General features: G+C 37.9%; 1 protein-coding gene across 5 annotated transcripts in view; it reads left to right on the plus strand.

Annotated features, from left to right (window-relative positions):
* CAST (calpastatin) overlaps positions 1-20,269 on the plus strand; it is a 62,535-nt gene that overhangs the window by 35,770 nt on the left and 6,496 nt on the right. For all 5 annotated transcript variants that reach the window (XM_009280570.1, XM_009280587.1, XM_009280578.1 and 2 more), the window contains 21 exons: positions 89-205; positions 1,809-1,904; positions 2,407-2,508; positions 3,321-3,401; positions 3,501-3,554; positions 4,142-4,234; positions 4,411-4,506; positions 5,195-5,293; positions 6,460-6,543; positions 7,524-7,571; positions 10,081-10,185; positions 10,673-10,774; positions 11,464-11,565; positions 12,596-12,679; positions 13,452-13,499; positions 13,678-13,773; positions 14,342-14,440; positions 15,922-16,023; positions 18,079-18,171; positions 19,037-19,090; positions 19,486-19,575. In XM_009280570.1, coding sequence (XP_009278845.1) covers positions 89-205; positions 1,809-1,904; positions 2,407-2,508; positions 3,321-3,401; positions 3,501-3,554; positions 4,142-4,234; positions 4,411-4,506; positions 5,195-5,293; positions 6,460-6,543; positions 7,524-7,571; positions 10,081-10,185; positions 10,673-10,774; positions 11,464-11,565; positions 12,596-12,679; positions 13,452-13,499; positions 13,678-13,773; positions 14,342-14,440; positions 15,922-16,023; positions 18,079-18,171; positions 19,037-19,090; positions 19,486-19,575 — 1,845 coding nt within the window. The remainder of the gene's footprint in view (positions 1-88; positions 206-1,808; positions 1,905-2,406; positions 2,509-3,320; positions 3,402-3,500; positions 3,555-4,141; positions 4,235-4,410; positions 4,507-5,194; positions 5,294-6,459; positions 6,544-7,523; positions 7,572-10,080; positions 10,186-10,672; positions 10,775-11,463; positions 11,566-12,595; positions 12,680-13,451; positions 13,500-13,677; positions 13,774-14,341; positions 14,441-15,921; positions 16,024-18,078; positions 18,172-19,036; positions 19,091-19,485; positions 19,576-20,269) is intronic.

Consider the following 20,269-nt stretch of genomic DNA (forward strand, 5'->3'; position numbering starts at 1 on the left):
CCCCAGAAAAAATATTTATTTAAAAACCCAAACAAAGCCAGCCCATAAGTATTTCCGTGTCTAATGATAATAGTTTATCTCTACACAGGCAAAAAGCCAAACCTCACCTTCTGTGACCACAACTTCTAAACCAAACAATACAGGAAAAGTGACTACAACTCAAGCTGACCAGCCTCCACAAGCAACCTCTGTAGAAACAGCAAAGGTATAGTAGAAGTAGCAATCCAATTTTTATCATTTATGTTATTGTAGGGGTTAGAAATCCACGTCAAGATGGATTCTTATGCTGAATATTGTAAAGTGAGGCTGGGCCCCCAAAAATCACAATGTAGAAAAGCTCAAAAGCTGTCTTGTGTTTAAAGGTGTGTATGACAAACCTCCTTGTGCTGCTTTAAAATCTGGGACTTAGAAACTTCACGCATTACCCACTAATTAACTTAAACAACATCCTGAATATAGCACTTCTAGCTAACCCCTGACAGCATTAATGGGTAAGCATCAGCTGCGGTTAGAGCTGCCCAGCCAGATGGTATTGGTAGTTTGTGCTGGTTGTTTGGTGATCCTGATGTGTATCCACCTTCTGTTGTCCTCTTTGTACATCTGTTTTCATTGTCCAACACGCTCTAGCTGTTAGCAAATCAAGCGTCATTAAGATTATCACAATTGTAGGCCTGTTCCTGTGTGTTACATGAATCCTCTGTCATTCATGCAAGCTTTTTGCAAGTTCCTTGCAGCTACGTGGGTGTACTTGGTTCTTTGTCAGTCTCTTCCCTTGCCCCTTCGCTATTGAAGGTGAACAGAAGGGACCGTCGGGTCAGTCAAGCAAATGCTTTGTTTATGTGAGCGTCGCCATCATGGTGCTCCTTTACCTGTGGATTTTCACCCATATTTGTAGTAGCAGTCTTGGCTCCAAATGCAGCAGGTTATCCATTTGCATTAGGGCAGCCCGTACACCCTGCAAGACTCCGGAAAAAAAAGTAGGAAGAGAAGGGTTGGGGAAAAAGTTGGGGAGGGGCCATTTCAGACAGGCAAGTGGAGAAAAAGCTGGAGGAAAAGTGTGTGGTAGAGTCAGGATCTGGATCTTTTGGTCTTCTGGTCTGCTTGTGTCTGGGTGACGAGGCCAGACTAACATGAAGGACTCCTGCAGCTCTACTACAACCCACTTTTTTTGCAGTAAATGAGAATGTCAGTAATGCAGAAGTCTGCATTTTGTATTGGTGTTGCTCCTGCACCTAACTCCCTGAGTCGGTTTTCACCCTACCTGTTTGAGCAGTATTTGCTGCTGGTGTTAATGGTGTATTAAGAACTATCGGGTGTAAATGAAAGCTTTCAAAAGAGACTTGGAAGTGGCCTCATAGTCTTTCTGCACTGCAGATCTCTTTTACTTTGCCAGTAAAAGAAGTAGAGTACTTAAAATTGCATGCTTGCTTTCTCGCAGCGAAATCACACTGGAAACAGAGTAGGTCTCTGTAGTATTGCAGTAGATGGTAGCTCCTTCTGCCCAAGCATCTGGACGCTGTGCAGGTGTATTAGCCAGTTGCTGAGTCCAAAAAAAATATGTGCAGCCTCAGAGTTGGATGTTTTAGGCTGGGCTCAGTGTTACGCAAGCTGCAGCTACTCAACTTCCAGACCAGCCAGGCAGTAGGTGGAACAGGCTTATCTTTTTTTATTCAAAGTGTAGATGAAGAGGGACAATAGATATGCATGCCTGAGTAGAACATCTCTGGTTTACTTTGGTTTGTCTCTAGAATTTTTAACATAGGGCCATATAATAAAGCTGTCTCTTAATTTTTCTCTTATTTCTCCAGCCTAAGTCTGAGATGATGTCCATAGTGGCTGGCGCAGCTGGTGCAGGCGCAGCCGGTGCAAGTGTGGTTACTGCAGCTGATAAGTCAAGTGCTGAGGTTGGTAAACACAGTCCCAGGCAAATGCTTCCCTTGTAAAAATGTCTCAGAGAGTGTTTCTCTGAAACGCTTCAGTTTCAGAAAAAATAAATTGGTAACTGCTGAAGTATTGCTATGTAGTAGTTATGTATGGTGGTGAAGGACTATCTGAAAGAATAGCTAATAAACTAGTGGCATGTCATTTGTGTTTTGTCAAATAGGACTTCTTTAGAATGTTTTTTACCACAACTAGCATAAAATTAATTACTCTCTATTTTCAGTTATGTTTGTATATATATGCATGTATATCAGCTGGTAGATAAATACAAACGATCTTGTTACTGACATTGGGGAACGAGTTTAAGAACAGTTCTCACTGAAAAATTTGGCAAGAGCAGGACCTACCGATAGAAAGCTTTTGGTTTGGTTTCCAGGAGTTTTCTACAGATTCAGCAGGTGATTCAGATTTTTTTTGTTCTTTGTATAGCATGATAACTTCTATAATGGTCTGCTTATTTTTTAGCCTGGTATGGATGAGTCGGCACTAGATAGCCTAATAGATACCCTAGGTGGACCTGAAGATGATGTGCCTACTAGTCCTGTATACACTGGTCCAGAAATCACGGTATTTTACATTTTTTATTTTTATTTTTTAGAAGATTCATCTCTAAAATGTGTCTGTAGTTGCTCACTACTACATTGTCACTTTGTATTTGTCACTTTGATCTGCTAAGAGGTAAAACAGAGCTTGCACAGTTGCATTTTAGTGTTGTTTTCAGTAATACAGAAATGATACAGTTATCTATGTATTGCAGTAGAAAACAGTAAAGTGTCAACAAAGACAGTTTGTTGCTTTTTGAACTGACTTCCAAGCATGGTCTCCAGTGGATTTACAAAAGGCAGTGATGGAGATACGACAGAGCGTAAACAGCTCAGGAAATTTCATTTCTACTTGAGAAAGAGTAAAACATTGAGAATTTGGGGAAGAATGCATACTTTATCTGAGTTAGAATGGGAGAGTAACATAAGGATTAAGATTACAAGCTCAATGGCTCAATGCAGTACTCGTCCGTGATAAAAATTTTGGAATTTATAAATATTTAAAATTCAGTCTAGGTACAGCAATACATTAGTCTAGGTACAGCAATACATTCTGTGGTGTGAGACACTGAAACGGCTTATGTTAATGCAGAAGGAATCTGGCGATGGAGATGCAGGGTTTTGCTAGATGACGTGCACTGTTGAAGCTAGTCGAGATGCATGTGCATGACACTAGGTTCTGAAAGACACTATATAGTCACCGTCCAGGATTGGCCCTCTGACCTAGCCAACTCTCGTATTTTCCTTCCAGAAGTATCACTGTAGATAGCTCTACATTAGAAATTTATTTCAATAAACAAGAGTACAAAAACATTAATGTGTGCATTCTTTTCATAGGAAGATATAACTTCAAGATACTTGGAAGAAATGGGTAAACGGGAAGGTAGTCTCCCTCCAGAGTATGTTAAATTGTTGAAGGTTAGTGAGGTAAAAAAAAAAAACAACCTTGATGTGTGTTTTCTTTTATATTGTATGTTTTTTACTTCGCATTTACTACAAAATTAATTCTCGTTTTAGAGTAAAGGGGATGGCAAAGATGGAGTCCCACCAAAAGTAGATGAACGAGATGAAGTAAGACTTCTTTTTTTTTTCATATTGGAAGGTGAAAATAACCCAATTGTCATTGTATTCCTAGGAAAATGTAAATGTTGCCTGTCTTCTAAAAATCCCAGGAAGTGGGAGAGGGCTGTGGGGTGTCAGATAACATAGATACGGATAAAACTAAATAGAATTTGGCACAGACGTTTTTAATAAAGAAGTAGGAATTTTCAGGACACTGACTGAAACTGAAACAAGTCAAGTAACTGCTCATAGAGCTACTGGGCATAATAATAACAAAGGGAAGGAATAGTAGCTGTGCATGCAGGAGCCTCTTCGTAATGTCTTTAGCAAAGATTACTTGAATTTCTATACTTAGCAAGATAATTCTGTAAGCCAGCTTAATTTTACTGTTTATAAGTTTAACACATAAAAATAAAAACTTGTCTAAAAAATGAATCAACCAGTGAGGGGAAATATCTTTGTTTTTTCTGTGACAGCAACATGTACGTATGAGGTCATTGTGTAAGCGTGGAGCACACTCAGATTTTAAACCGAGTTTGACAGCATTGATATTTGAACTTTAAAAATCATAACCTAGTTTGCAATTTCTTACTCAGAAACCAATGACAGATGATGAGCTTGCAGAGGCCCTGTCATCTGACTTTACCTGTAGTACTGCTTCCACTGAAGAAAAAAAGAGTCTGACAGAGGTATTGATATTTTTCTTGCCATTGCATGCCTTTATTGCAATGAAATATTGCCATTATTGTCGTAATATTTTGCTTTAAAATTATCTTGACAATTTTCCCCCCCCCCTTTTTTTTTTTTTTTTTTTTTGCAAATTTGCCTGTAATTTTCTATCTTTCATTTTGCCCTTATGTAAAAGAAACCAAGCAAGGAAGGAGAAACTATGCAGGCACAAACAGCAAGTTCAGTCAAGGCCTCAGTTCCCCCTAAGGAGAAGAAAACAAAATCAAAAGAGGTATACATAGTCATTCTTTGACTAGTTAACTTCTAATTAAAATTTGCAAGCACATGTCATATTTTGTGTGTGCCTGATTCTGTAAAGATGCTCATCATCCTCATTTTCAGTTGTAAATCCTGTTTATCACAGAAAGTATAGGAATAATAGGAATTGCCATTGCTCAGACTCTTAACTGTACCTTAAAGATCCAGCCTTAATGGGTCAGATGATTTTTCCTTCTGGATTCTTCTGCAGGATAACTGTAGCTCTTCTAACTAGAGGCACTAGAGTGGAAAAATGTATGTGTTTTCTTAGCTATGTGAGATGTGTAAAACTTGGATATGATGTAATTTTGTCATGTTTTACAAACCTTTCTTTTTTCTCTCTGTAGAGAGCAAGCGTGACCTTACGCTTTCTGGGTTTGCCATTTCAAAGCATATGGCAGTTGTGTTACGTGATACTGTGGGTTTTTTTTACTTTTTGTTCTCCCCTCTCCTTAAGAGGAGATATGGCTTATTAGGCTGTGCTAGTCTTATCACATAATTTGCCATATCCTGCAATGTGATGTTAAGGAAATCAGGTAAAGCCAAACAGAAATGGCCAGTCTGGTGCTGGCTGTTTACCTCATGTACAGCATAAAAGATATGTAAAACCTGTGTCAATTTAAAGAAATAATGAAATTATTTGCATATTTTCTTAAATACAGGAAATGAAAGATGATGCAGTGGAAGCTCTTCTAGATACTCTTGGTGGACCTGAACCTGAACCTGAAGAAGATCTCAGCCCTTTTGTAGAGGTGTCAGAGGTATAATCTTACTCCTTTTTATAGCAGCTTTCAGACTTTCCCGTGGAATCCCAAGTCCTCTTTGTTAGATACTGTACAAATGTGTAAAATATTAACAAAGCTACTTTCATATCAAAAGCCTAAAGAATGTTTGAGTGTTATGCAATTTAAGAAAATTAAGAAATTAAGAAATCCTGAGTGGATACAGGTAGAATAGAATATAGTAAGATGGTCTGGAAAATGATGAGCATTTCCTTTGGCTATACAAGCATACATACATACACCTTTCCCTGTCTTAGGTATAGTTGCTCTGGTTTTTTCCCCAAGCACTGGGTACAATTTATAGCAAGCTTTTGGTTTGCACGTATTTGCTGTTTGATTTTTAATTAACTTTTGGGGGGTTTAGTGCATGTACTCCTTTTTCTATCAGACACCATTATCTTTCTAATTTGGGTCTTGCCTTTTGCCGTGTCTTCTAAGACTTTTGTTTTCTTCAACAGTTAGATTTTAACAGTAGCCTTGCGTTTGCATGTTAACTTCGATATTTTAGTTTAGTTTGGCAAACGCTGCCTATAACCCTACTAATCTCAGTTATTTTCCCCTGTCTTCACTTACAGCTCAGAGCAACCAAATGACAGGGAAATAGCAGAAAATCATTTGTTGCCGAGAGAAGATGTTGGAGCTCAATTTTGACAAAAAAGAGCATGTTGTATTGCAGATTCAGTCAGTCTGGGCCTTCAGATAACTTAGTGGATGCATTGCTTCACAAAGGAGGTCCAGAGAATTAAAAGCTGTGTTTCAGTAGGAGTGATGGAAAAAGATACAGAATTACGGCTTGTATAATCACAGTGATGAAATCCAAGGAAACCTGAGGATTTTTTACACCCCAAAAATTCTAAAAGTACCTGCCACAAAGTTACCGCTCTGAATAGTGTCTGAAGTTTTTTAGAATTTTAAACAATATAGCCATATTCACATATGGCATTGATTCTTAAGCCATGACAATTTTACCACAGAGATTTGGTAGGAATAAATTGAGGAATTTTAACATCTTGATATATGGAATAATTTTATCTGATGCTAGTGCTTCTTCAAACAGTAGGCTGAAGAATCTTGATGGTGAAGTTGAGTGTACTTTGAGGTTTTTATTTTAATTTCTGTAAGTGATTTCTTTTGTTCTTTTTAAGGCAAAAGCTAAAGAGAAAAAAGAAAAAAAGGCTGGAGAACGTGATGATACAATACCTCCAGAATACAGGTTAACACCAGAGTTGGTAAGTTTTTCATGTCTCCATTGCTTTGTAAGTAGGGCACTGCATCTGACACTTTCTTTCATCACAGAGCAGGAAAGAACGTGTGGAAAACAAGCAAAACTAGTATTTAATCAATGGCTTTCTTCTGTTGGTGATTTCTCTATCTCTAGTTTCCTTCCCTTCCTTTCTGGGCATGACTGGCTTTTTCAGGCATTATGAGCAAAGATCTGAACTTCCCATGTCACACGTTCCTTGTCCCAGAGTAGCGTTACCTGTTTCTGATACTAAACCTCAGCGTTATAAAATCTATCCCTTTACAGAAGTGCTCTTGGGTATCACTTTGTAATGTAACCTTGAAACACTATTGTAAAATGGTATGAAAATTACACTCATTTTTTCATATTGTCACTTCAAGTGGTGGAGATTTGTTCAAGTTTAAGCAAAACAGCAATAGAGCTGAGATGTGTTTTCCATAAAGTTCAGAATTGAAAGTTTTTGTGATGGTTATTAGTATAACTGATGTTAACAAGGTTGCTATATAAACTGGCCTTGCTGGAGCTGAACGTTAACATTCTGTTTTGAAAGGAGCAGTTTTACCCCTCGTTTTAGAGATTTCAAGACTGCCTGACTACAGCCGTGAGATTTAACCCCCTGTTTGTTCAAGTGCAAAAGTTTGGGTTTTGCACTCAAAGCTTGTTTTACTACTGGATGAATTCCTGCTGGTTTACTATGGAATTAATTCCTGCTGCATATTGATACTGGTAGGAATGAACGCTTTGTGGTCTCTTGGCCCATCTGTATTGTGCTGACATCACATCTGCTCTTTTTATCCACTTACCTCGCCATGAAAGAATTCCCCCTGTTTAGGGGAATTCCTGTTACTGTGTCACAGATTTCGTCTTGTGTGTATCATTTATTTTATATTATTTTGCTGGTGATTATAGAGTATGGCACTTCTTATAACAATGGAAAAATGTCAATAATACTTACTTTACTTTTAGGATAAAGACGGAAAACCAATATTGCCAAAGCCTGAAGAAAAACCTAAGGTTAGAAAACTGACAATATTGTAGGAGTGTGAATAAATACCCTGTTTTCTCCCTCTCTGTCATCACTTCTCTCTGTGCCATTATGTAAGTGTCTTGATCTGTTTGTGTGTTTACTTCCTTACACAAAACCTGCTGATCTGAAGTGTCAGGTGAAAGTTGGTTTTACTGAAATTCACCGGCTGTGAATGAAGAGCCAATGGTTAAGAAAAAGGTTTAGAGATTACAAAGATAGGAGAGAGTTACAGAAATTACTGCTGACACAAAGAGAAGCTGTATGGGGACTTAATGTAAGGTATTCTGTAGAAGTCTGTTGGAGCTGTTGAAGGACAAGAGAGAGGCAAGGCAGGAAAATCTTTTGTTTTCTTGACAGTTTCCTCTCATTAGTTACCAAATATAAAGGAACACGCTGGAAAGAAGGAAAAAGCTGCCGTGGACATTCTCCTAATCATAAACAACAACTTGGACTTTGCAAAAAGTATCCATCATGGCCTAGAAAGTGCAAGATAGATGTAAAAGATTGAAAGAGAAAGTTGCAAAGGTCAATTGACAATGCACAGGAAGAAAGCAAAAATGAGGAAAAACAAAGAACTGTGCACTGAAGAAACTGAGGGCTTCACTTTGGAAATACTGTGAGTTGAGGAGTGCTGCCAAAATTGGAAAAGTACAGGTAACCTCCATTCTTCTGAAACGAGTGTGAAGGTCAGGACTAACCTGAGCAAGAATGACACTGTGCCTTTTCAGCAGACATGTGAAGTAATTTGTGTTATTCAAGCTTGAAATATGGAGGAATGCAAAGGCAATGATGAAAAGACTTTACGTCTCTATAAATTTTCATGTCAGGTCTTAGACATGCAATTGTCTTGAGTGGGTGATGTATGAGAGCTGCACAGAAGGAACGCATGCCAAGCATGTCATAAGGAAAAAAGAGCAGCTATGCTCTGAGGGAACCAGACACTAATGTTAGGAGACAAGCCTTCCTGTTTTACAGGGAGCACAAAAGAGGTGGCACGCAAAAAAAAAAAGCTAAGCTCCAGAAGAGGAAGATGGCAGGAGTTAAAGGAGGTTGGTACATAGTTTGACTAAAGTCTAGTACAAAACCAAAGCAGAAGATGAGCTCAGAGTCATGAGGTCTTCTGCAGAAGAATTAAGTGTTAGTTAGAAGAGTAAGTATTCCTATGCTCTTCCACCCCTTATCAATTAGAGACACAAATATCATTGAATAGTTGTTCTGTAAGTGAATGACAGGAGTATCAAAGTCATATGTTGCAGTATTTTTCTCAGCACAACTTCAGTATTTATAATTTGAAGAAGGCAGTTTTGAGCAAGTTGTGTTCACCAGTGTTCCTGTGGTATCATCGGTAATTTAGATCTGTGAAACCAAAGCCAGCAAAACAAAAGTTACATCAATAGCTGAAAAACCTTCAGTCACTTACAGTTCTTCCTTGATTCCTGGTGACTGCAAACTTCTTCCTTCATGATTTCAACTATGGCTTCTATTTCTTTGGGCCTCCATTCTGCATACCCCTAAGCACATGCAGTGGTGTTGGTTTTGTGAAAAAAAAAAAAAAAAAAAAAAGTCATTGCCTAGATGCTTTTTTGCTTTAGTGGAGGAATTCAGTCATTATGAAAAGTGGGCCCTTACGTGATGAGACATTTTATAAAGACTTAGGGGCACTGATCGACAAAGGAAGGAAAGTGGGAGGGAAAATAAGAGACTCTCCATTAGAAATGTCATTTTACATACTATGAATTTGACCAAATGAGCCCTAACCAATTAAGTTCCACGTAGCTAGTGAATGGGGATCACTGCTAGCAAAGATTTAAACATTTAGGTGTGAACAGTAGTTTGAAGGATCCCAGGAGCATTAGTAATAGATCACAGAAGTATATAGATCACATAGTATCAACAGATTGTAATAGATCACACAGTAGGGAACTAGAACTGCAGTTTATTCACTTTTCCCTAAAACATGCACAGTGAAAACCACTGAGTGTCAGCAGTCAGTGCACAAGCTAAGAGAACTTCCAGCTGACACTGCCTCTGAGGGAACTCTACTTCTGCTGGAAAAGAAGAAGAAAAAATTAAAATGGGAGAATCATAATCTGATGGTGCTGCTTTCCACTACCTATATGTAATTTATACTTAAATTATTATAACAACATGATGCTGTTATAGTAAATATTATCTAGTAAATATTAGCATTCTTTTTTTTTCTAATTAAGAGGTTGCATTTTCCTTTTCAGTAGCCCTGTAGACAGTATTGAACATAATGGTCTCTACCTTATATTGATTTTGGATAACAAAGCACCTGACTCATTCTGAAAAGTTGTTTTCTTAATTTTATGCACTGTGAAATTCATGCTGTTTTGTGGCACATATATGTGAAAGGTTATTTCAGTGTAGGCTACAAAAGTTTTCCTGCTATCTGAGTAGTTGAAATGTAATTCTTGAAAAAATAAATTACAAACAGACAGTCGGTCACCTGTACCACGTATATCTTTTTTGCAGCCTTTGAGTGAATCTGATCTTGTTGATGAATTTTCAAAAGACTTTGCCTGCCCTGCACAGCCTGCAGTACAATCCAAACCATTGAAGCCCAGCACCACATCCAAAGTATGTCTTTCTAGTTCACTGAAGATGCTAACACTGATAGTTTTGCTAAGACTGGGTAATGCTACTATTCTTTCAATAAAAATATTTTATTCTGTTTCTTCCCCCCTGTTGCCTTCAGTGGAACATGCAGTATTGGCAATTAGTCCTTAATTGAGGTGCTTCTACCTTTAAATTTAGACTTTTCTTTCTTGTTTTCCAAAGTAGGTCTTTCTAGTTCACTGAAGATGCTAACACTGATAGTTTTGCTAAGACTGGGTAATGCTACTATTCTTTCAATAAAAATATTTTATTCTGTTTCTTCCCCCCTGTTGCCTTCAGTGGAACATGCAGTATTGGCAATTAGTCCTTAATTGAGGTGCTTCTACCTTTAAATTTAGACTTTTCTTTCTTGTTTTGTACTGTATTAAAAAAAAAAAAGCCACTTAACAGGTACATTTTGGGTTTCTGAGCATATTCAGTAAACTGCAGTGTAATTGTTCTGTTTCAGAAGACTTCAAATCCTGTGTCTGCAAAAACTACTGAGGATGATGTAGTCCCTCGTGCCACAGCTTGCACTGTGCAGTCTTCAGCTCCATCAGCTGTGTCTTCAGTGAGTAGTGTTAGCTGGAGCTAAAGCAAAACTCAGTGCTTCATTTATGCAAATGGTATAGCATATTGTCAAGATGCTTATTTTTAGTATTGCATATTCTTCCTCCGTAGAGGTAAGCCACAAAGGCTGAGTGCTCTCCAAAAAAATCAAGTCAAGCACAAACTGAACAGGGAAGGTCAGCGACCTTCTTAACAGAGGAAGTCAAACTGACAGTTCTTGTGGTCTGCTCTAGCTCTTAATGCTCTAAAAGGGATGCTGTTTGTGAACTTACAGATACTGCAGGAAAAGGCAAATTCTGCAAAAAAATCATAACTGTCCTACTGAATATTTCAGAAGATTGCGTTAGTGGCTGACGTTTTTGCATCTCTTCAGAGTATATATATGCTTCTATTAAAAAAACAAAACAGACAAACAAAAAAAACCCCTGTGGAACATTTTAGCTGTGAGGAAGTCACTGGAAAGGAGAAGCCTGTTTGCAGAGCAACCCCTGTCAAAGTTTCCTTACGCCTTGAACTCAGCAGATCCCAAGTATGTGAAGACAGTTAGGGAGAGAAGCATTACAGTCTTTTAGTTTACTTCTCAATTTTTACCTTAAGTAATGTGTGGCTGGCGGTGGTAGTATATGAACAGGTTTTTTCAGCTGCAGCTGAACTGCAGAATTGTTTTTTACTGTATTGATACCCTTACAGGTTGGTCACGTGGGAGATGAAGCACTGGAAGCCTTGTCCAGTAGCCTAGGAAAGAGGGAGCCTGATCCAGACGAAAAGAAACCTGCTGTGGACAAAGTTAAGGTAGAGAAACAATCCGACCTCAAAAAATAGACTTCTGATGTAATTATCTTCAGTGTTACTGTATTTCCTCAGGCTAGCAACAATTTACAGATAATATTTTCAGGTTTTTTGAAAACAAAATTTACTTGTGAAACCAGTGTGTTCTGCTTAGGAAGTAGTAGTAGGATTTCAACACAGTGAGTACATTTTCTTAATCATTTTGTGTGTTACAGTACAGTAGTTCCCTCAGCTTCTGAAACTGTATTTGCTTAATGTCTTACTGCTGAACCAAAGCAGAATTAACATGCACATCAGAGGTAGCATACAGTATGGTCCTTTTTCAAAAGGAACCAACTTTATGAGTTGTTGTTTAAATTAGGAATGATACATAAAACTTTGGGTTTTTTACTGACCTTGTTATTTTAACAGAGAGCCTTAAGTCACTGAAATATGTGTATTCTGTCTAAGGGCGTGCTGTTCATAGTCACAGTCTGAATGCCCCTATCTGCCACCATAGGCCAGATGGTATTGACCGGAGCCAAAAATAGAGGACAGCTCTTCTGGTGGGCTGGAACTCCATCGAACGAAAGTTCCCAACGTTGGCTTTACTACCTTTTCTTAGTTGTCATCTTCCAACAAAACTTGTATGGAGGGTAGTCCTTTTTGAAGTTGGCTACCAATTTCTCTGTTCAGCCTTCCTTTCCATGCAGCCCAGGTAGCTGTTGAGTCGATTTCAAAAAGAGAATTAAGACTCAGAGGTATAAAGCTATTTTTTATTGGTCCATGCTTGTCTATTTACTTAACTGTGTTGATCTTCACTGAAATAGGTAGAGCTACTTCTGATACACACAGGAAGAAACAGGCAGAGAAATGAAGGCTTTCGCAAGAGAAAAGGGTTTCTTTTAATTTGCATGAGGCTTTTACCTGGTAGTTGGATTGAAAGACTAATTTGAATCAGTAGACTGAAGACTTTGAAAACTCGTGCATATGCATGTCTGTTGGGATGTAGTTATTTGGTTTTATTGATATTATTTTTATTTTGCCTTCATAGGAGAAAACCAAACAGGAACAACACAAAAAACTGGGTGAAGATGAAGAAACAATTCCTCCAGAGTACAGATTAACAGAAGCAAAAGTAATTTATTTGATGTGCTGTTTTAGTCTTCCTTTCCTCATTCCTCAGAATATAGGGGTGAAACTGAAACTCTGTTTCATTTTGAAACGTTCATGTTTAGTTCAGCCATTTTTATCGTATATAAAAATTGCAGTTTGTAGTTCTTGAATATCTGACATCTATCATTAGGTGCCTGCATAGGCACAGAATTGCTTTAGATGCAAGTACCTACAGATGAATAATTTTGGCTGAGATTAGTGCACTGGAGTCTTTCATTAGCTTTTGTATTTTAGAACTTAATAAATTTTGATTGGTCAAAGCTGTTAAAAAAGCCAATGTTTCAAGGTGCTATTTTTACAAACATCACCGCATGACTCATTTGACATAAATGGGTTGCTTAGGTATGGCCAAGACTTGCACAACACCTGCCACAGCTGCCGGTGTGAACAGATACGGCCTTTCTGGACTCTGCATCCAGGAGTATTGTTACCAATCTGGAAGTTGGGGTTTTATTAATTAATTGTGCTATTTCCATGGAAATTGAAACACAAAGTAGGGAAGCTCAGAATCCCACAACTGAATCACTTTTCAGCACTCAGATGTTTCTAAGTTACAGGACCTGGGTTTTTTTTAAATGACACCTTGAGTAACAGCAGAAGATGCTAGAGGTTACTAGTTAGGTCATTTTCTTGTGTAATACTATCTGTTGTTCAGTGAATGCTCTCAGAATGCTTGTGTTGCATGGTCATTTAAGGACTGCTTGGTTTAATATAAGGGTTTTTTTCTTTTGTAGGATAAAGATGGAAAACCACTCTTACCAAAACCTGAAGAAAAGTCCCAGGTAAAAAAGCGAATATTCAGATAAATGTTTCATTCATTAATTACTTACTCAAGTGTCAGTAACATTTCCCAGTCTTCAATTTAAAAATGGAGATAGGCTGTGTTACCTGCTCACTTTTTAATAGGTGAAAAGGCTTAAAGGCCTCTTTTTTTTTTTTTTTTTTCCTTTTTAATGATAGCCTATGAGTGAAAATGATCTTTTAGAGGGTTTGACAGAAGGATTTTCCTGTTCTACATCCCCATCTGCACCATTACCTACACCAACTGTAATAAAGGTGAGTATATTTGATTTCTGAAAATCTATTTTATTTTCAAATTGTTTCAATAGTCTTGATATTTTATTCGTTTCCTTTAAAGTTTGTGTAAACTTTCTCAAATAAAATTCAGTAAATAAAAATTTTAAATACTTTTTGCAATAAATTAATAGAAGAGAGAGCAGGACTTCAATAATTAGAAAAAACTAGATAAGCTAGTTGTATCTTTTTACCAGTTGCTTGCATAAGTAATGCTTCGCAGTTGAGACTTTTAAAAGTGTTACTTAGGAATATAGATGGGCTTGATGAAAGCTTAGCTCCTCTGAAGTCACATAAAATGTGTCGCTGACTAAAGCTATGCCAGGGTTTAACCCAGTACTTGAGATGGAAGATTGAACGTGAACAGAGATGCAAAACATTTGCACAGTGCTTCTCAGGAAGGGGTTTCAATCTGAAATAAGTGGAGCTTCTAAGAAAAACAAAGTCCTAGAAGTAAACTGTATGGGCATTGCATTTTAGATGTATGGAATTTGATGCATATTTTTCTTTTAGTCCTCTGTGTTAGTAATGATTCTGTGTCTTGTTTCAGAAAACCAAGGAGGGTAAAAAGCCCGCAGATTCCTCGGATGTTATCTCTGCTGCTACAGTTTCTTCAGTGCACTCAGCAGCTCCTCTAGCTTCTACCTCGGTAAGCAAACTCTTCTGTAGATCCTTACCTAGGATCTACATTTCTTTACCGAAAGGGTGGCCACACACTACAACTGGCTCCCTGGAGAGGTGGTCGATGCCCCAAGCCTGTCAGTGTTTTAAGAGGCATTTGGTCAGTGCCCTTAATAACATGCTTTAACTTTTGGTCTTTAATAGTATGCTTTAGCTTTTAACTTTAACTTTTGGTCGGCCCTGAAGTGGTCAGGCAATTGGACTAGACTATCGTGGCAGGTCCCTTCCAACTGAACTATTCTATTCTATTATCTCAAACTGAGAAGGCCAGTTTTACCAATATAGACTGTTGCAAAGTTAAATTATGTATTGCTAATACTGGCTATTGAGGAAGAAGGCCAGTTTTACCAGTTGCAAAGTTAGATTATGTATTGCTAATACTGGCTATTGAGGGGAAAGAAAATGTTCCCTCTGGGAAAAAGTGTGAGTTTCTGGACACTTCATGTTCAACTGACTGCAAGACTGGCCTGCCCGTTTTGTCCGAGTTCCGCTCGCTGTCGTGTTTCAGCCTGCCTTTGAAACCTCCTCACCTGCGCTTGGAAAAGGAAGTGCCCAGTCCTGTGCTGATTCCTCCAGAGTTACTGAGGACATCAGAGGATGCGTGCATTTCCTTTCTAGGGGTTGATGCAGGTAGTTACCTATGTGCAATTGGTTTCATTTTTAGGCTTGGGCCTTTAGCTGAACCACACCTTTCTTTTCCTGGTTAGGTAATGAGAACTTTTAAAATAATAATAGTGTAGGCATTACCATAGTGGCAAAGTCATCTGTTAAGCCTGTAAAAGGAGGAGATCAAGGTTAATGGAAGGACAGGCAGCGTCATCACCTCCTTTTAATGCCAGGAGAACTTTGCTTCATTGCATTTAGTGGTAGTGTTGCACGCCTCCTTCTTTCTCCATTTTGATACGTGCAGTGGGAGCTCCCTCTAGTGTTTCCAGCCTAATTTGAAAGGGGAGTATAAAGCTCCTCCCACCTGGGTTTTCGTTGGTTTTAAGGGCTTTTTTTCTAACCGGTGTTTGAATAAAACTGGTGTGAATTTGCAAAAGACCATACATATTGTGAAGATAAAACATTAATAAATTTTAATTCAGATTGACACTTCCTTAGCAGCTAATCTGCAGTGATAACGATGTTTGCAAAATGAATGGCAATTACTGAAACACAGTCTTCTCATAGAACTGTTCTCATTAGATCAGTTAGGCTTATGTGTAACAAAAAAAAAGCCATTAAAAGAAATTCCATAACCCCTTCTTGAAATTACGTTTTCTGTAGGTCTAAATATTCTGTAATTTTTTCCCCAGCTATTGCACTACATTGTAATTACAAAGGGAGAGATGATTGTTCATTGTTCACTGAAGTTGACAGTTCATTAGTTAGTATGTATATTAGCTTGATGAATTAAATTATTTTTACAGCTGATTTGCATTCACGAATGTGTTTATACTTTGTTAGGGAGGAAAAGAGATGGATGAAGCCTTGGATCTCCTGTCCGATTCCCTGGGACAGAGGGAACCCGACCCTGATGAGAACAAACCAGTTGTGGATAAAGTAAAGGTAACAAAAGACATTCTGAAACTTGTGTGGTCAGGGGTGTGTGGGGTGGGGTGTGGTGGAACAAACAAAAAAAAACCAAAAAAACTGAGATACCTTATTTCTTAGAGATTTTTTTTTTTAATGATATACTGTAATATTTCTTACATACTCATAGGAGTACATGGCATGTAGTTTTCAGACGTACGAGTAAGGTTACTAGAAAAAAACAGCATACTCTTATGTTGTGCTACATGTAGGCATATCAACCAGTTCACTTAAATGTTTTTTGCTTCTAAGCATGCACTTTTCAGTCAGCTGGATTAATTGTGTTTTTGTGAAAAATATTGAAGTAGTTAATATAATTTAGCCACTTGGAGGTAAGTGTTGAAATACTACAGGAAACGTGCAGTAGTTTGATTTCAGTGCCTTTTATTGTCATTATTCTAATTATTTTTCAGGTGTCTTCTCTGGCCTCTGTTTCTCAAATTAATTTTGTAGCCTGCTTTTTGTCAAAGTTTGACTTTTATAACCCCACAAATAGCAAGTTCATCAACGGACGTGTTCAATTAATCAGTCCCATTTTTTAACTTGCTTGTTTCTGCTTGTTTTGTCTTCATTCAGTCTTTCTTCATATAATTGTATAAAGGCCTTTCTGCTAATAAGAAAATCAGATGTGTTTCTGCATAATAGTAGTGGTAATAATAAATTGTAACGTGCAGTATTGATTTCAGTGCCTTTTATTGTCATTATTCTAATTATTTTTCAGGTGTCTTCTCTGGCCTCTGTTTCTCAAATTAATTTTGTAGCCTGCTTTTTGTCAAAGTTTGACTTTTATAACCCCACAAATAGCAAGTTCATCAACGGACGTGTTCAATTAATCAGTCCCATTTTTTAACTTGCTTGTTTCTGCTTGTTTTGTCTTCATTCAGTCTTTCTTCATATAATTGTATAAAGGCCTTTCTGCTAATAAGAAAATCAGATGTGTTTCTGCATAATAGTAGTGGTAATAATAAATTGTAAACTAAAATACTTAAGGTAAAGGACATTACTGGGGAAAAAACCCACCATAAACTGTCCATGAATAAATTTAGACCGGAATCTAGGAGGAGATTTCTACTCTCAGACCAGGCTCCAGTGCGGAGGTTGTTGGCTGCCTTAGCAACAGTTTTATACAGGCTGGGTAGCGTTGTGCCTTGCCATGGCAGGGGAGTGAACGCTTCATGTGCAGGATCTCAGCAACTCCTGTGCTTCAGTGGAGCTGTAGGAGCCCAGCTTTATTCATGTGTTGTTCTTTACAAAGGCATGGAAAATGCTTACACTGGATGAAAAAATTTCAAAAACGAGTTCCTTAAAATGTCTGCATTAACAAATACAAAAATATTCTTCAACGATATGCTTAAAAACCTACTTGTATCTAAACCAGGTGTTGTATTTGGCATGTTTCTAGTATGTTTGCCAGAAATCAAAGCAGTATAAATTGAAAAATAAACGTAGTGGAAGGAATGCTTCTCTCCTTGATGGAGTTTCAGGAGCTTGTGATGCTCTGCCTTCTAGTTGTGTTGGATTTGAAACTGACTCTGGCTCCGAAGTCTGATGAGAAGTGTAGGCCACTCTTGATCGGTTTGGGTGTGAGGTGGGTAAGTGCCCTGGGTTTTGCTGAAGGTATTCAGATGCATTCACGGGTAAGACATTGCAAGAACATCAGTTTTGTGTTAAAGCTGCATGTGCATGGATGGGATTTGATACAGAAGTATGGAATGACTCCTTTTAGTCATACTGTTGAAAAGCAGAACTGAAAGTTGACATAACTGGATTTTTATGTTGGGATGCTGCTGTGTGTATAAATATATGTTTAACTTATTAAATGTGTACACTTATTGAGAGCTAGTATATTTAAAACTTTCAGGCACAAAACACACTTCATCGTGAAATAAATATATGGGTTTTTTTCTGGTAGTTTTGAAATTTTAAGTTCTAAAAGGGCAGCTGTCCTAAGTTTAATGAGCACTCTGAATTACTGTTTGCTAATGTTTCTAACATAAGTACTAAAGTTGTTAAAAAATTAAATGCTTTCAGGAAAAGGCTAAATCTGAACACAGAGACAAACTTGGAGAAAGAGATGATACTATCCCACCTGACTATCTAAAACTTCTGGAGTCAGGCGAGCAGGTAAGGAAAAGCCTTGTTATTTTTTATTTAACTGTCTTATTGCAACACTAGAAATTTGTGCATATGAGCCAGTCTGTCCTCTTTGGAATTAGGGGGAGAAAGGGAAACTGAGTGAGTGAGTAGGTGTGTGTACTATATTTATGCATTAGGCTTAAATATGTAAATATGCTATACTTAGAGTAGCCCTGTATATCCATGCATGCATTTAAATCAAAAAAACAAATGGAAAAAAAAAACAACAAAAAAAATTAGGTTTTTTTTCCTTTTTTTTACATCGGGCAATCTGAACAAATAAAGCACTTTGAACCACCCAGCAGCAATCAGCGTCCTGGGTTTAGCAGTATAGAGTCCAGTTACACTGGCTCAGTGTTTTAGGCGCTCCAGAAAATCAGGTGAAAAAATAAGGTGTCTCCCTTGAAACAGCTTGGCTTTATAGTCTCCTTTTAAACAGGAGATACTTGCAAACTGTGGGTAATAATGCTTGTTCATGCCAAGTAGTTTTGTTCCAAGTTCGGGGACCAAGTGTGTATACAGGTATTACCTTGGTGGTATACCTAAAGCCCTGTGAAACTGCCATTCACTGCAGCAAGTGACTGCTCTGACACTGATTTGATCTTTTCTGGATCAGGAAACTGTTTTTCCAGTAGACTACAAGGATAGAAAGATGATATCGCAGATGGAGTCAAAGTAACAGAGTTTGAAAATACATCGTGAACGGACTTTGAATAAATAGCATGAGGAATAAAGAAATAATGGTTCAACTTTCTTAGTAATCTGTAAACTCCCAATGTCATATGTAAATACTTGTATCTTAGAACTAATCTGACCAGTTCAAAATGAGGATGTAATCTTTCTTCTTCCCCAGGGTAAACCAGTAAAGCCGACAGCAAAGGGTGTTGTGAAACACGAAGAACAAAAGGTAACATTTATGATATTTTTGTTCTGTGTTTGTTTCATGCTGTGTGCTCTGATCTTTTTTTCGAAGTAGTGTCATTTTAGGCTCAAGGCATGATTCATTGCAAATTCTCATAAATGCTGTTGAATGCAGTAGGTAATAGTAACAGTGTGGACAGTACAACTTTTGTGAAGAGTAACTCTTCACAATAAATACAGTTTTTATACACAACTACACTGTGAATGTTCAGGTCCAGTATTCAAAGAAACTGTGTATCTTTGACACCTCAAATAGACATCTGTGTTCTAACATGTGTAGAGCTCAGGTGTGTTTATTTTTAAGACATAAATTCCTGAAACATTAATTTGAGTGGGGGAAGTATTGCATATTGTGTGACTTCAGAATTAAAATTATTGCAGAAGCCTACAGATGACTCTGCAGCTATTGATGCCCTATCAGGTGACTTTGACACTTGTGCAAAGGCTCCTGCCACACCACAGCACTCAAAGGTAGGACATTTTCTGCTAATACCTTGCAAAATAAACAGTTTTTCACTACTCTCTGAAAGTTCCTCACTTTTCTTTGCAGTAGCTCAGTTTAGGTTTAGAGCTAGCCTCTTTGGAAAATGCTGTCCAGATGTAGTGATTGTCTTACTACTATAATGGAAGTTTGATGCGTCTTGCTGTGTACTAAATATTTGGAAGAAGGAAGGTTTGTGGCATTTCGGGTCTTTTAGAGAGGTAAGACAGGCTTGGAAATGTGAGTTGAGCAGAGAATTGTGGTAACAGTTTTTGTACAGATTAGAGTGTTCAAAAAATGTAGAGAGGCAGAGAAATCTTTATTCAATAATTGCATGCACTACCTAGCAATAGTTGTAGGCTGGAACTGGGGAACATTTCAGGAGGGTTTTGCAGAGAGAAATGCTAGGAGTAGAAGAGTTTTAGGTGTGTTAGGGAAAATAGTAGAGCTAACAAGAAAAATGAAGGAGGAATGGACTGGAGAGGTCTTGTAATGAGAAATGGAGTGTTTATTTGTCATATAGAATCATAGAATAGTTTGGGTTGGAAGGGACCTCTAAAGGTCATCTAGTCCAACCCCCCTGCCGTCAGCAGGGACATCTTCCACTAGATCAGGTTGCTCAGAGCCCCGTCCAACCTGACCTTGAATGTTTCCAGGGATGGGGCACCCACCACCTCTCTGGGC

This window comes from Aptenodytes forsteri, unplaced genomic scaffold, assembly GCF_000699145.1.
Source record: "Aptenodytes forsteri isolate BGI_AS27 unplaced genomic scaffold, ASM69914v1 Scaffold203, whole genome shotgun sequence".
Classification (NCBI taxonomy): Eukaryota; Metazoa; Chordata; class Aves; order Sphenisciformes; family Spheniscidae; genus Aptenodytes; species Aptenodytes forsteri.